Below are 13,119 nucleotides of genomic sequence, written 5' to 3'. Positions count from 1 at the left end.
GATTTGGACACAAGTTATTACAATTTGTATTAATCCCTCTCACTCCTGTAAAGGCATTAGCCTTCTCTTTTTCGAAATCTATAAGAATGTCTTTTACATGCAGGATATATATGGCTCTCTCTCTTAACATGGGTCAGCCATTCACCGCCCCCTTCCGATGGACTATCATCATTTCTCAAGACCATACTTGTTTCATTGGACGAAGAGTCAATAGAGTGTTTCTCATTCAAAATTGAATTTAATATTTTAAAAAGGACCTCCACAATTGTTTTATAGTATTTTACAAACTCTAGATATTTTCATATATTTTTTGTTCAAATTTAATTTACATGCTTGAATTTAGAAATTAAAATTAATAAGAAACATCTTACTTAATGTTGTAATATAAAAAACGAAGATGTGGTATGATTGCCAATGAGACAACTTTCCACAAAAGACCAAAATGACACAAGCATTAAAAACTATAGGTCACCGTACAGTCTTCAACAATGAGCAAAGCCCATACCACATAGTCAGCTATAAAAGGCCCTGATAAGGCAATGTAAAACGAGAAAACTAACGGCCTTATTTATGTAACACATTAACAAACGACAACCACTGAATTACAGGCTCCTGACTTGTGACAGGCACATACATAAATAATGTGGCGGGGTTCCCAACCCTCCGCCTAACCTGGGACAGTGGTATAACAGTACAACATAAGAACGAACTATAAAAATCAGTTGAAAATGACTTAACTCATCAGATAGACAAAAAATAAAAGTGGAAGTGGCCGGGTACTTATACATCCCGACACAAAAAGACACAATGAACATATCTGAGAGTACACACAGTTATCTGACAGCTAGTTCAAAGTCACTAACAACTAATAAAAAAAATCACGCCTCTAAGACTTAACACTCAATCCGTACACATCCAACATACAATGGATTTAGTGTAAAGACGTCATAAAATTCGCTGTTTATTGTAGGAAAAAGAGAATATGGACTATTCTAAAGAGTTGAAGAAAGCAGAATATGATTATGAAAAGAAAAGACTTAAGCTTCAGCTTTATTTTGGTAACTATTATATATAATATGTATTTTTTAATTAATTTGTATATGCACTATGCCCTTTGAGGGTACCTCTTATGGAAATAAAAGATTCTCTATTCTATATAATCTTCTATATTTGGTTGATTGCTTTTAGTCAAAAGGTAAACGATATTTGATGAATATTTAATGTAGGAATGAGTTCAGTAATATACATTTAGCTTTAATCATGTTGAATAAGCACAAGACTCATTTGAAAAAAGTACAGACTTTATGTTTAGCCTTAATCATGTGGAATAAGCACTATAATCATTCTAAAATGATACAGAATTTGTGTTTTGTTTTGCTGCCATTAATTTTTAGGTAAACAGATACAAAAGAAAATTGCCAAAAACCATTGATACTCATTTATATACTTTACGCAAAGTCTCTAAACTATACTAGAAAAGAGAAATGGTACAGGACAATATTTCTGCTCAAATGCAGGAAGTGGGAAAAAATGAAAGATTTTCGATTTTTGGAATCATTAGTTTATTGATTTTTTTGTTTTTATTGAATTTGAAAGCTTTCATTTTTACATATACTTTTTCCAAACTTGCAGTAAAAATGCTATGACTATAAATAAACAGATCACCTAGAATAATATATTACTGTGCTGTTATGTAAGACATCAGCTATTGTCTGTGTCTAATTCACTGCTAGCTTACAGTTAAATAGAATAACCGTTTTATTTATTTCAGAACAAGTAAAAAATGCCGAGCGTGTACAGCTAGACCAGATTCCATTACCAGATATTCCACAACAGTTGACAAGTAAGTGTAGAAATAGATCGATTTTACCTTTACCCCTTCAATTAGCTCACCTGGTCCATCATTTGGCATTCATCTCTGATGTTGAAATTTGTTTTTAAATCTTCTGTGAAACTAAACTTTATCTAATTGTTCCTAAGGGAATCTAGCTTGAAATGTGTATCCAGGGATTTTAGGTGACATGCCTTTTTTTTTTGGCTTATAAAACCTCTAAAACAAAAGCTGTTGATGAAACCTGACTTGGGTTAAAATTATCAGCAAGTCAGGTCCACATATATCTTCTATGAAATTTTCACAAACATCTGACAATCTGTAATGGAGTTTTTCCAATGAAATGTTAATTTTGTTTGTTTAATGCAGTCTGGGCAGTTAATTTAAAACCTATTGAAGTTATTTTAAATATGTAAGTTAACAAATAGTCAGCAACACAATGACTAACTATATGTAAATGACATAAAAATACTAACTAGCAAAGTGACAAAAATGTCTAACCAGGTGAGCGATACAGGTACATGTGTGCCTCTTGTTTCCATTTTTAGCTCACCTGGCCTAAAAGGCCAAGTGAGCTTTTCTCATCACTTGGCGTCCGTCCGTCGTCGTCGTCGTTAACTTTTACAAAAATCTTCTCCTCTGAAACTACTGGACCAAATTAAACTAAACTTGTCGACAATCATCATTGGGGTATCTAGTTTAAAAAATGTGTGGCGTGACCCGGCCAACCAACCAAGATGGCCGCCATGGCTAAAAATAGAACATAGGGGTAAAATGCAGTTTTTGGCTTATAACTCAAAAAACCAAACCGTTTAGAGCAAATCTGACAAGGGGTAAAATTGTTAATTAGGTCAAGATCTATTTGCCCTGAAATTTTCAGATGAATCCAAAATCCTGTTGTTGGGTTGCTGCCCCTGAATTGGTAATTTTAGGGAAATTTTGCTGTTTTTGGTTATTATCTTGATTATCATTATAGATAGAGATAAACTGTAAACAGCAATAATGTTCAGCAAAGTAAGATTCACAAATAAGTCAACATGACCAAAATGGTCAGTTGACCCCTTTAGGAGTTATTGCCCTTTATAGTCAGTTTTTAACCATTTTTCGTAAATCTTATGTATCTTTTACAAAAATCTTCTCCTCTGAATCTATTGAGCCAAATTAAACCAGACTTGGCTACAATCATCATTGGGGTATCTAGTTTAAAAATGTGTGGTGTGACCCAGCCAACTAACCAAGATGGCCACCATGGCTAAAAATAGAAATAAGGGTAAAATGACGTTTTTGGCTTATAACTCAAAAACCAAAGCATTGAGAGCAAATCTGACATAGAGTAAATTTATTAATCAGGTCAAGATCTATCTGCCCTTAAATTTTCAGATGAATCTGTCAACCTGTTGTTGGGTTGCTGCCCCCAAATTGGTAATTTTAGGGAAATTTTGCTGTTTTTGGTTATTATCTTGACTATTATTATAGATTGAGATAAACTGTAAACAGCAATAATGTTCAGCAAAGTAAGATTTACAAATAAGTCAACATGACCAAAATGGTCAGTTGACCCCCTTAGGAGTAATTTCCCTTTATAGTAAATTTTTAACCATTTTTCGTAAATCTTAGTTATCTTTTACATAAATCTTCTCCTCTGAAACAACTGGGCCAAATTAATCCAAACTTGGCCACAATCATCTCTGGGGTATCCCATTTTTAAAAAATGTGTGGCGTGACCCAGCCAACCAATCAAGATGGCCGCCATGGCTAAAAATAGAACATAGGGGTAAAATGCAGTTTTTGGCTTATAACTAAAAAAACAAAGCATTTAGAGCAAATCTGTTTGGAGTTAAATCGTTTATCAGGTCAAGATCTATCTGTTTTAATATTTTCAGGTGAATCCAACCTGTTGTTGGGTTGCTGCCCCTAAATTGGTAATTTTAAGGAAATTTTGCTGTTTTTGGTTATTATCTTAAATATTATTATAGATAGAGGTAAACTGTAAACAGCAATAATGTTCAAAATAAGACCTAAAAATAAGTCCACATGACCAAAATGGTCAACTGACCCCCTAAGGAGTTATTGTCCTTTATAGTCAATTTTTAACAATTTGTCATAAATCCAACTGCGTCCTTTGTTTAAAATTCACATAGACCAAGGTGAGCGACACAAGCTCTTCAGAGCCTCTAGTTTTGTGGACACTATAGTAGAAAGACAATCTCTCGATAGTAAAAAATGTTCAGAAAAAAATATTTTTAAGTCAGCATCAACAAAATCATCAATTGACCCTTTGGGAGTTATTGCCCTTGTAACTATGAAAAAGGCTGAATTTTACTTAGATGGCGATGAACCATCAATTATACCTTTACCTTTTTATTTACAGTACCACCAATAATACCTTTACCTTTTTATTTACAGTACCATCAATGATACCTTTACCTTTTTATTTACAGTACCACCAATAATACCTTTACCTTTTTATTTACAGTACCACCAATAATACCTTTACCTTTTTATTTACAGTACCACCAATAATACCTTTACCTTTTTATTTACAGTACCATCAATGATACCTTTACCAAATGAAATACCACTGCCGTCACTTGATAAACTTCCACATGGAATATTGAAGAAAACCTCAGGATTCAGGTAATAGCCTAAATTGTTGATGGTCAATCAGTCATTATTTAGTGACAAATCTAAATATCATGAATATCTGTTAATGAATCCTATAGTATAATAGAGATTACAGCTGTTCATTTCCTTTCATCTTTTTTCTGTTTTATAAAGGAGTAGGTGCGGTAAGACCCTTTTTTGGCCCAAAAATATAGCAGTTTTACAAAATTATTAAAATGAAAACATTTAGTTCTTTATTGGACAGTAAAATGCTTCTGCTATATAAGTATGGGCTGTTTTGGACAATATGATGCACATATATTGGGTACTAGCATCATTAAGTCATGCTAAATTACTAAAATCTTCACAATTCTATCATTTTGGTTAAAAGTAGACGGTTTTCATGTAAAACAAAAGTGGCCGCATTGGTGTTCATTCTTAATATTGAAATGTAAGTTGTATTTTATGATAATACGTAACATACATAAAGGTTGAGGATGAACACGGATACAGCCACTTTCATTTTTGACAAAAACCATCTGAAAAGTGACAATTTTTGGCATATTTGGTAGACCGTTCATATTTGAGCTTGAATCGGATTGTTTGTAATGATTAAATCAGTTAAAAACTTTCACATAAACTAGTCTATTCGAATAAAAAATACACCTAAGTGTTTAAAAAGTGGTCAAAATCTTTCGTTGGATGAATCTGAAATGTGAGACCAAAATCAGTCCTTACAGGTACTCCTTTCCATATCAAGCTACTTAACACTCAGATGCTTTTCTAAGTCGAATGTAGTGAGAATGCTATGACCACATGAACTGACTCATTTGTCTTTGCCATTGTACATGAAATGGCATTTAACATATAATTTAAACAGTCCTTCAACTCTATAACTTTTCTCAGTTACATAGATGATATCAGGGCTATCTTGTTTCTATGAAATCTAGCTGAAAAACTTCCTCACATTTTCAATACTATAGACAATTTTATCTGAAAATATAGATGAATGAAATTGGATTTTAAAAAGTAATGACTATTTTCACAATTGCTCATGTTTATTATCCTTTTAAATAACATATTTATATAATATATAGAGAGATATCCATGATGGATGTGGACCACGAAGCTCTGAGAAAGAGAAAACCTCCAGGTCCCCCTCCTGGACCCCCTCCACAACTGAGTGACAGCGAAGATGAAGAATATGATCCAGAAAAGGGTAGGCATTTAATTAGATATGAATAAAGGAGATGTGTAGTATGAAACACATTAGAGTAGACATTTATATATATAGGAAGGAAGCTTTTAGATTTTCTATCCAGACTAGAAGAATTTTCCATTTTACTAGAAACAGACATTGATCTGTTATGGAAAAATAGTTCATTCTAAAGAGAAATCATTAGCACAATATATCTAGGCATACACAATTCTCAGGACAGCCCTAATGTCTCATTTAATGTATAAATTCACATTTCACAGGTATAGAAGAAAACATTGGAACTGTAGATCTTGACATAGAACATCCTCACGATAGTCCTGATGAAGACGAACATGACCATGATGATGAGGAACTTCTAGGTAAGAAAATAGTTAATGGTTTTAATGAGATATTGAATAATAGTTATTGTATATAAAATGAGATAAGGGGTCAGATACATAGTTTAATTCCAGTAATATAATACTTGCAAGAATGAAATTCATTTCTCATTTATAGTGTCAATCATATGATGAAAACTGCTGTTGATGCATGAAATGCAATCAAAAACTGATGTGTCCTGATAGATAAATTTTCAGGCTTCATATCTGCCTTTGAGTGTTAAAATCATAAATGCTTTTTAAGAACAAAATTTATTAAAAATTTCATATATTGCCCATGGACCTATTTTAAAAATTGTTTTAATGATAAATGTAAAATTACAAACCAATCCAAAATATTGGCTTAATGTCTTCTATTGCTTAACGTTCTATTTCAGTGCAGCATTTAAGTTTACGTTATAAAATGAAAGCAATCTTAACCCCTCAGTGCTCACAAGCACTTTGATTTAAAGTTTTACATTTAAATGTATCTTTATGTATATGGTATTAATAACTTATTGACACATCATTCATTTTTATACGACCGCAAATTTTGAAAAAAAATTTCGTCGTATATTGCTATCACGTTGGCGTCGTCGTCGGCGTCCGAATACTTTTAGTTTTCGCACTCTAACTTTAGTAAAAGTGAATAGAAATCTATGAAATTTTAACACAAGGTTTATGACCATAAAATGAAGGTTAGTATTGATTTTGGGAGTTTTGGTCCCAACATTTTAGGAATTAGGGGCCAAAAAGGGCCCAAATAAGCATTTTCTTGGTTTTCGCACTATAACTTTAGTTTAAGTTAATAGAAATCTATGAAATTTTGACACAAGGTTTATAACCACATAAGAAAGGTTGGGATTGATTTTGGGAGTTTTGGTTTCAACAGTTTAGGAATTAGGGGCCAAAAAAGGGCCCAAATAAGCATTATTTTTGGTTTTTGCACAATAACTTTAGTTTAAGTAAATAGAAATCAATGAAATTTAAACACAATGTTTATGACCACAAAAGGAAGATTGGTATTGATTTTGGGAGTTGAGGTCCCAACAGTTTAGGAATTAAGGGCCAAAAAGGGACCCAAATAAGCATTTTTCTTGGTTTTCGCACCATAACGTTAGTATAAGTAAATAGAAATCTATGAAATTTAAACACAAGGTTTATGACCATAAAAGGAAGGTTGGTATTGATTTTGGGAGTTTTGGTCCCAACAGTTTAGGAAAAAGGGGCCCAAAGGGTCCAAAATTAAACTTTGTTTGATTTCATCAAAATTGAAAAATTGGGGTTCTTTGATATGCCGAATCTAACTGTGTATGTAGATTCTTAACTTTTGGTCATGTTTTCAAATTGGTCTACATTAAGGTCCAAAGGGTCCAAAATTAAACTTAGTTTGATTTTGACTAAAAATGAATCGGTTGGGTTCTTTGATATGTTGAATCTAAAAATGTACTTAGATTGTTGATTATTGGCCCAGTTTTCAAGTTGGTCCAAATCTGGGTCCAAAATTAAACTTTATTTGCATCAAAAATTGAATAAATGGGGTTCTTTGATATGCCAAATCTAACTGTGTATGAAGATTCTTCATTTTTGGTCCCGTTTTCAAATTGGCCTACATTAAGGTCCAAAGGGTCCAAAATTAAGCTAAGTTTGATTTTAACAAAAATTAAATTCTTGGGCCTCTTTGATATGCTGAATCTAAACATGTACTTAGATTTTTGATTATGGGCCCAGTTTTCAAGTTGGTCCAAATCAGGATCTAAAATTATTATATTAAGTATTGTGCAATAGCAAGTCTTTTCAATTGCACAGTATTGTGCAATGGCAAGAAATATCTAATTTCACAATATTGTAAAATAGCAATTTTTTAAATTAGAGTTATCTTTCTTTGTCCAGAATAGTAAGCAAGAAATATCTTATTGCACATTATTGTGCAATAGCAAGATTTTTTAAAGCAATTGCTTTCATGCCGTCGCGTATGGCCATCTTTGTGACCCAGATCAGAGACTCCGCCCAGATCAAGCCATAGTATTTTGTTAAACAGGCTCCTGGTCTGTCATTCTTAAACACCTATGTATGTTTTCTAATGCAATACATAGCTTGAAACTTTTGAAAAACGTTAGTGGATTTAAGAAGTTTCAGCATACGTTCTTGTAGATGTATTTTTGTATTTAGGGGGACAACCGTTTGACTATCAAAAAACATAGACGTCCGAGTGAAAAAACTGCATTTTTATACCTGCGATTCCGTTTTCCGTTCGTACGATGTTTCAACAAAATATGGAATCATTTCAGATTGAAAATTTGACTGAATTGTCTTTTATAATATACGGTTTTATATGTTTAATTGGTGTTTTTTTAAGAAAGAGGTCAGGTGCTCTTGTTCATTCATAAAATTGTCGTTCATTCATAAATTTATCATAAAAAATCAAAATCACTACACAGGCATGACAGGTTATCAGGTTATACGTAGTGTCAAATGATTACCTGTAATCTGAAATTAGACAAAGTTAACTGACCTATTTTGTTGATTTGTTTGCGCAAATAATTTAGAGGAACGAAACCCTTGTTAAAAACACATAACAATAAGTTTGTTTTCCTTTTTTGTCATAACTCCGTAAGATTTATCGATCACCTCACTAATGAAATGGACCCGTCCAAACGTGATAGATGCCAAGTCCAGATGAAGAGATATTTACAATTTGGTATTTTCTAGTTTCATAGATTAAAAAAAGTACATCCTTTTTGGATATCATATTCAAAACTGGGTATGCATGACAAATGATGAAACCATTATCCTCGTCTTTCCAATGGACTACTACGTTTGTTGACCCTCAACGGTCCACCGTGTTTGCAATTTTATTTCACATGTTTTCGAAATATTGAAGATCATTTTCACAATGTTTCCTGAAAATTGGATAAATATCAAGCAACTTAGAGCTGTTTGTTCTTGTTCGTATAATGACGATTTAATGTCATGTTTGTCTGTGATGGCCCCTCTTTTCACGATTGCATGAGAATTATAGTTATCTCGTACCGCATGAGGATGGCACATATCAACTGAGCAATAATGTTTGGGACTTAGTTTTTAAGAAATGTTGACAAAGTAACATTATGAAAATATTTTTAGTCAGCTGAAATATATATATATTTTTTACATGTTTATGTCTTGTAAAATATTTTGTTTCTTTCCCGTTTTATAACATTTGCGTCTGGAAAGTTGAAATGTTTTAACTGAAGAGTTAAATTTAAATTAATTATGAAAATTAAATCAATAAAGGAAATTATTGCCCAGTTACAAACACTACTAGGGGATAATCCATAATAATTTCTCTTGGAGTTATATGTTTCAGCACATGTATATTTGACCCCAACTTTAGCACCTGGTAAACGTGTTGTCTCCTTGTGAAATATAAAACATATTAAAAATGACTTTCTGCTAAAGTCTTTAATTGATATAAAGTTAAAACCTTTTTAATTCTCACTAGACTCCTGTCACTCCTGTCATGTTTAATTCTTAAATATATGTGGATGAAAAAAAAGTCCCCAAAACATAAACATGGCAGCAATTGCTTTTACAGCCTTTCAGGCTTTGATTTTTAATTGGAGTTATCTTTCTTTGTCCAGAATCAACTTAAATCTTTGTTATATACAATATACAATGTATATTCACTTTTTACTACCAACTGATAAATTTAAATAATCTTTACCATTCAGTGATAACAAGCACTTTTTTTACATCTTTAATATTTTATGATGTATTTAAATGAGTAGTTATTGTTGCAAACTCCGTTCGAATATTTTAATTGAGATTAGTTTTGGAATAAGGGAAAGGGGGATGTGATTAAAAAAATGGGTTCAATTTTTCTCATTTGAAATTTCATAAATAAAAAGAAAATTTCTTCAAACATTTTTTTGAGAGGATTAATATTCATCAGCATAGTGAATTTCTCTAAGAGAAAACACAAATTTTAAGTTCATTAGAACACATTCATTCTGTGTCAGAAACCTATGCTGTGTCAACTATTTAATCACAATCCAAATTTAGAGCTGAATCCAGCTGGAATGTTGTGTCCATACTTGCCCCAACCGTTCAGGGTTCAACCTCTGCGGTCGTATAAAGCTACGCCCTGCGGAGCATCTGGTTATGCACTGTAGTGAATTCGGTTTTTTTTCTCCTTAGGCTCAAAATCGAGAAAGATCCGATTTGTTGATGATGACACAAGGGACCCTGATGAGGAAGAGAAAGATACCAGATTAAAGTTTAAAGCACCTAAGGGGGTGACAGCATTACAGGCTAAAATGTTACAAATGGCTGGTCAGCAAATACCAGACAAAAAGAAGGAGGCTGAGAGACGACGAGATGTAAGATTTCTTAATTCATTATGGTGTTTGTTATCCTTATAATGTTACTTTCATTCTCCCTACCATGTTGTTTTCATAATAATCTACAAGTCTTGTTGGGGGCCTTGGTGGCAGGGTGGTCTATTTAAGTAGGTTATATACTGTATAACTAGCCATCAACAGGCTTGAACAGAGTTTTAAATTTTGGAGTTAGAATCCCACACTTGCCATGTGTGTTGTATGTGAGTATTTTTTAGAAATCTGCAAATAAAAAAAATATCATTAGTTATATAAGATGATTATACAGTTTCTTATGCAGTCATAATGAATTAGTTATTTTATAACTGAGAATAGTTTATCTCTCTGTTAATTTCATACTATATTTAATACAAGATAGTTTACTAAATTGAATATTTATCTCCCTTGGCTGTCTGTTATGAAAGAAAATGTATTCTCTGTAAACTTCTGGTTTATCTCCCTTTGTATGATTAGTATTCTTACATTTTGCTCCAAAGCAGCAAAGAAAAAAATACTATTTCTTGATTAAAAGTTAATTTTGATTTTGGCACTGTTTTTGAAAACAGAATTTTTGGTTTGAATATGGAAATTGCACAGCATAGAATCTTAGCTAGATATTTATTTTATTTTCTCCTGTTTTTTTGTTAGTAAGATTAAACAAATAAAACAATATGAGGGTAAATATAAAAAGAAAAAGAGGTGATATGATTGTTGATTGAGATAGCTCTCCCCAAGAGACTAAAAAACAACTATATGTCACCGTAACAATGAGTTAATCCCATACCACATAGTCAGCTATAAAAGGCCCTAAATGACAAAATGTAAAACCATCAAACTAGAAAATTTATTATGCTAACTACGAGTTTAATAGGCTCCTTTTTGACCGTCAATGTAAATCAATTAAAACCGGAAGTCATGTTACTGTACATATTGTAGAGTTCAGAGAGCAGTTCAGATTCTGATAGCGATGAAGAAGACAGAAGAAGGAGACGAAGACGGAGAGATGATGAACGGGAAAGGGAAAGAGACAAAAGGAGAAGAGATGATGAAGATAAAAAGAAAGCTAGAGATAGTCTCCCTGATGGACCTCCTGGGGAAGATGAGAAACAATCACAACCAAGACTGATGCCTCCAGGGCCACCACCAGGGGCACCACCAGGGGCTCCCCCTGGGTTACCTCCAGGACTTCCTCCAGGTAAATTAACCTTGTAGGGAAACGAAAACTATGTGTCCTATTATTGGTTGACTTGGTTTGTGTTGCTCAGTCTTTAGCATCTATGTTGTGTTTTATGTATTTTTTTTTTGTCTTTTATTGGTTTTCCTCTTATGTCATGGCATTGTCATATAAAAAAGAGACACAAAAGACCAAAATGATACAAACATTAACAACTATAGGTAACCATACTGCCTTCAACAATGAACAAAGCCCATACTGCATAATCAGCTATAAAAAGCCTCAGTTTGTTTTTCCATTGATGAGTTTCATTATTCCTTTAGTATCTGTTGTCTCTTTTTTTTTCAAATCATATTTTTAGCTCACCTATTCTCTAGTTACCAAAACTATCGGTCCAATTTTTTGCATTGCAAGGCTCTCGTATGGATCATTTAAGGTTTTATATCTTTGAAATTCTTCAATAACTAAAGAATAGGTTCGGATTTTTTTTTCAGTTCTACAACCAAATTCTGCTTTTAAAGAATTCAGATTATTGTTTACTGTTTTCTACTATTAGACAGAGCCATTTCAGCTATTTATTGACGATTATTATGCTAAAATAATAACAAAAATACTCAATGTTTACTTTATTTTTTATTCTTTACTGAATATACTGTATACATTTACACATGTAAGATCCTTTCTCACTCCTTTATTGACTGGTGTGTCATCAGTTCATTGTGAACTGAAGCTGTTTATTTGCAGTCGAAATGCAAAATATAATTTTCTGGAAAAATAAATAGTAATTTTAAAATCAATAAGCTCTATAAAGTTAGTTGTAAATTTTATAAGAACCCTTTCTGAAGTATGTATGATAAACATGTTAGAGATCTGATATTCTGTCCTACCCCCTGAGCCTCAAAGATTGTATGTTTATATTGAACAGGTCCACCTCCAGGGGCACCTCCAATGATGTTCAGACCTATGAGAGGTCCAATGCCACGTATGTTACCACCTGGACCACCCCCTGGCAGACCAGCTGGACTTCCTCCTGGACCACCACCAGGACTACCACCAAATGTTAGAATGCCACCAAGGATGCCACCTGGGCCACCCGGTATGTATTTATTAATTCTTATATGTTAAGTTGTTTTCATATTTCATCAACTACTTTATGTAATGGCTGCAATAGAAAAGTTGACATTATTTGTGGTTTGTACCATAGAGCTCCATCCAGAATCAATGCTATTTGATTGTAATTAATTTCAATTGCAGGCCTTCCTCCTCACAGAATGCTCCGTCCACCAGGAGCACCTCCAGGGATGCCTCCACTCCGACTGGCTCCACCTGGTACCCAACCACTACAGAATCCTAACGTTATCAGTGCTCAGCCTAGTATCATGAAGCCTCCACAGATATCATCTGAAGAAGAAAAGAAGGGAACAGCTACAATAGAAGCTAAACCACAGATAAAGAACGTTGGTGGAGATGTGACAAGGTTTACTCCGGTGGCCTTGAAAATTAAACGTGACCCTAGAGATGCTAAAGGCAGAGTTATTAAGAAAGGTAATAATGTAAAAACACTGTCAACAATAGAA

General features: G+C 33.1%; 1 protein-coding gene across 1 annotated transcript in view; it reads left to right on the top strand.

Moving 5' to 3' along the window:
• LOC134726028 (WW domain-binding protein 11-like) overlaps window positions 1-13,119 on the top strand; it is a 32,648-nt gene that overhangs the window by 4,985 nt on the left and 14,544 nt on the right. The window contains exons 5-13 of the mRNA XM_063590391.1: window positions 971-1,058; window positions 1,772-1,843; window positions 4,378-4,468; window positions 5,533-5,654; window positions 5,915-6,013; window positions 10,190-10,371; window positions 11,305-11,563; window positions 12,468-12,638; window positions 12,797-13,087. Of these exons, the coding sequence (XP_063446461.1) occupies window positions 971-1,058; window positions 1,772-1,843; window positions 4,378-4,468; window positions 5,533-5,654; window positions 5,915-6,013; window positions 10,190-10,371; window positions 11,305-11,563; window positions 12,468-12,638; window positions 12,797-13,087 (1,375 nt within the window). The remainder of the gene's footprint in view (window positions 1-970; window positions 1,059-1,771; window positions 1,844-4,377; window positions 4,469-5,532; window positions 5,655-5,914; window positions 6,014-10,189; window positions 10,372-11,304; window positions 11,564-12,467; window positions 12,639-12,796; window positions 13,088-13,119) is intronic.

This window comes from Mytilus trossulus, chromosome 7 (genome assembly GCF_036588685.1).
Source record: "Mytilus trossulus isolate FHL-02 chromosome 7, PNRI_Mtr1.1.1.hap1, whole genome shotgun sequence".
In the NCBI taxonomy this organism is placed as follows: Eukaryota; Metazoa; Mollusca; class Bivalvia; order Mytilida; family Mytilidae; genus Mytilus; species Mytilus trossulus.
The sequence above is the reverse complement of the archived record's forward strand: the minus strand, read 5'-3'. Positions and strand labels throughout refer to the sequence as shown.